Consider the following 4,043-nt stretch of genomic DNA (forward strand, 5'->3'; position numbering starts at 1 on the left):
TACAGCAATTGTAGCGACTTGATCACTGAGCTTTGCAGCTCTCTACTGCAGGCACACTGTTTGTCGTCGAGTGAGTAATGTGCATGCGAGGTTTTTCTTGGGGAAACATTCTAACTACGCATGCTTATGCAGCAGGTTCTCGGTCAGAAAGCATAACGGTCGTACATACATACAAGCAGAATAATAGTATAGATTATTACCGTGGTCTTTCTTATGTTACTTCTGCCAGTACTTTAGTACTTTCACATATTTATTGCAGTTTTTGTGATTAATATAGTTCGTCCTGTTGTTGTACTATTACCCAACTTTTAGAAATTTTCAATTAAATTACTTTAAAATAGTACTTAACCTGTGTATAGAGTTAATCTATTCTCTGTGTCTTCGATACTGTTGGTCAGTGAGCAATAAACAAGTGGCTGTTGTATATGCAGTGAATATGAATAAATTTAAAGAAAACTGAATCCCCACTAGTGAAAATCTTACACTATTAAATCATGGTATCTATGTTTACTACATAGTTAGCTATATAAATTCATAGGCAGTTTGAGAAAGTAGCTTTTTGCCAAACAAAATCATTAATTATTTAATCAGTCAAAAAATTCTTTAGTCAAAAATTTTTCTCAAATACATATGAATTTATTTTACAGCAAATGCTTACATTATCCTGATACTGAGATGACTATGACATGATGAGTGCTATGCCGTATCAATCAGGGAATGTATTCATTTAACTCTTTTGCAAAGGTCTCCCGCAATTTGCAGGAGACCAACTTGGGAAGGATATCTGTAAAATAATACATATGGTAACTGAGATTTCTTAATGTATGTTCCCAAAAACTAGTAAGATTTTGTTATAAGATTATAAGTATCTTGTAAACAAAGAATGACATTAGTATAATTAAGTCTTTCTACAAAAAATATATTATTTATCTACTGTAGTTATTTGCACTCACAGACTCTGAAGAGTTCAAGTACAAGGTGATTTTCAAGTATTAAAATATTTTTTCTTTATTTTACAGTTTTCCAGTTTTATTTGCATAACCTTAGAATCTCCTAAATGGATATCAAAAGTTTTTTTAAGGTAAATGTTTGTATTTTATATCTCATTTTCTCTAACTTATCACCAACTGTAAATATTATGATATAGTGCAATGAAATGTTTAAAATTAAGAAACAGAAAAATATACACAACTTTTAATTTTTTATAGAATATCTTAAAAGATATTCATTTTTAGGTATTTGTAAAATAAAATAACTCAGTAACATAGAATGTCCAAAAACATGATATAAATGGCTTTATAACTAATATACAGTTAAAAGAAAATATTATAAGCATTAATTTTGTTTACACACAATCAATCACTTCCTCTACACTAACGTCTACTGCTGCCAAATTCAAAAGGAAGGTTTCAAGCTTTAAATGAAAATAAGTTCTTTATGTTAGTTATAAACATGTATGTCATATAGGAACAAGTGGTTTTGAAAACTGCCTTGAAAGTTAAAAACAGATGGGCTAGGCTTCTGTCATGGATTGATATTTCAGCAAATGGAGTAGTTAGGATGTTACAACTGTATGTTTGACCTTGCCATTATATACAGATTATATTACTTAAACAGTGTAGACGCTACACTACTGGTTATACAAACTAAAAGAGGAGAACTGAAAGCAAAAGCACATCGTGTGACAACAAAAGTGAAGATTTAAATATCGTTTAAATAATTTCTCTTAAAATTAAGAATTTAAAACACAGATAATATATAAAATTGAATTATAAATTACATTCTGAAGCTAGTTTTGTTGACATACATTAAATCTTTCCATAGGAGGATGGTTGATATGGCTGACCTTGTAACCAAAGTAATCATCAGAGTTTCCATGCTATAACTTTTTATTTCGGAGGTTTACCTTCATGATATTTGGCAAGCTTTCAGTATACATTACAAGTCTTTTGTACACAAAAAGTCAGATTTTTTAATTAAGTATTATTTCTAAAGATATGTCTATGAATATATAGAGATAGTGTTGATTGGTCTGAGTGCAAATTTATATTCATATTAAGACATTTAGATTTGAAAATACTTTTTTAATCTAAATATTTTCAAATTTTATTTGCGTAACCTCTAAAATCTATATAAATATCAAACTTTTTCAGGAAAATTTTATATTTTACCTGCTATTTTCTCTACCTTAATTCTATATGAACTTAGTTGATTTGTCTGACCTTCTAACCACAATAAAAATTATGAAATAAATCTAAATTAATTTTTTTTCTGTCTAGAGTGAATGGAGATTGTAAGAGAACACTACAATCATTTATCCTAAGTAGATAAAAGCACATTTGCTCTTTGAACCAATTCTAACCAATAATCTTGCCATACAAGTTTGAAATCCCTCAGCAAATGCATAGTTCATGTTACTGTATTGAATAACATAACACGAGCTACTTGCGAACATATCTTGTGAATAATTTTTATCATTATTTTTTCATAATCTTAGCTAATGTAACATTATAAAACCTAATAAGTATCTAATTTATACAATCTAGTTAGTTTTATAACAATAAATAATAATAAGGGTTAATAATAAAGTTGTTTTCTTAAACTATGAATGTCACCCTGTAAAATGCTGTAACTAGCACGAAAGAGCCAGCCCCATGCTTAAAGAGTTAGTGGCACTACAAAAAGATCTGGAATGAGTCATATCCCAGTCATGGTGAGCAACTTGTAGCATCTTGTAAGAAGTAAAAATCCACAAACATAAAGGTCAGTGTCAAAAGCCATTCACAAATTTTAGGCAACATAATAAGAAGGACCTTTATCCAGAAAAAAGCAAACAGGGTATGGAATCACTGAGATAAGGCTTCCAGTCATATCTCTTACTCAACTGTCACATCCTTCAAATAGCTGGTGAGTAAAACTTATGCTATTCCATACAAAGACATATTGGTCTAGTTTCTAGATACAACACTTATGTAATTTTGTGGTCAAATGTCGAAACATGTACTGAGCAATCATAACCCTCATATACTATATAGATTATGAAGAACATGTAGGGAGAAGTGGTGTGCTTTGGGTTGACATACTTACAATGCAGCCTTTTGCAATGGAAATTATGTAGCAGTGCTATTGTCAAAATGCATAATTATCAGAGAAAGCAAGATTTGTGTACAAAGCAAGGTTTTGAATGTTTCATCTTTTGTTAAGTGTTCAAAAACTGAACATCTAATTCTAACAATTATGATAAAACATATTAACAAATTTTTTAACATGCATACTTATTAAGTACCATGCAACACATACCTTGCTCGACTGGTCATATCCACAATAAAGATGATTAAGTCAATGTATGGTCTTTCCTGCTCATTCTCCTTTGGTAATGGAAGTTTTACACAAGTACGTCTGTTTTGATAAAATCAAGAATATTATTTATTACAATTCTGTTATCAAAAACTTCTAAAGTATCCAAAGAATAAAACACATGTTTATTATCACTCATAAGACTTATCACAGGTTTTATAATTATTTTATAATGTTTTGTAGTAAATAGAAATCTCAGGTGAATGAACAACAGCAAAGTAATTAGGAGTGTGAACACAATAAAATTACATCAACTGTTACAATGCGGTACATCCCTCTTTTAGTTACAGGTAAAGCTGGGCAATTAGTGGAATTTACACACTGATTGCCAGGCTCATTAATCAGTTACATTCAAATAATTGATTATTCTTACATAAAACTAATATATACACCTGGAAAAAAGTTAAGCACCCCCAAATATTTTTCAGGATTGCTTATTGAAAATAAGGTTTAATTTTCATGATGTTGAGCAATGTTCATAATTTCAAACATAATTAAAAGGATGTGAGCATTCAGGTGTGACATTTAAATCAGGTGCATTTTTTTCCCCACGTGCAACTTGCTCCCATCTTCACATCCAATATGCACTATTTTCTCGTGCATCAAATCCGTATTTAAGTCCCGAATTTCTGAATGCAAAATCATTTTAAGTAAAATGGCAAGAAGACGGATATCAGAGGCGCAGA

General features: G+C 30.2%; 1 protein-coding gene across 1 annotated transcript in view; it reads right to left on the minus strand.

Moving 5' to 3' along the window:
* The window catches only part of LOC106463782 (centromere protein M-like), a 74,641-nt gene that overhangs the window by 39,504 nt on the left and 31,094 nt on the right, over positions 1-4,043 (minus strand). Inside the window, exon 3 of the mRNA XM_013923851.2 lies at positions 3,301-3,399. Coding sequence (XP_013779305.1) covers positions 3,301-3,399 — 99 coding nt within the window. The remainder of the gene's footprint in view (positions 1-3,300; positions 3,400-4,043) is intronic.

Source organism: Limulus polyphemus, unplaced genomic scaffold (assembly GCF_000517525.1).
Source record: "Limulus polyphemus unplaced genomic scaffold, Limulus_polyphemus-2.1.2 Scaffold1480, whole genome shotgun sequence".
NCBI classification, from domain to species: Eukaryota; Metazoa; Arthropoda; class Merostomata; order Xiphosura; family Limulidae; genus Limulus; species Limulus polyphemus.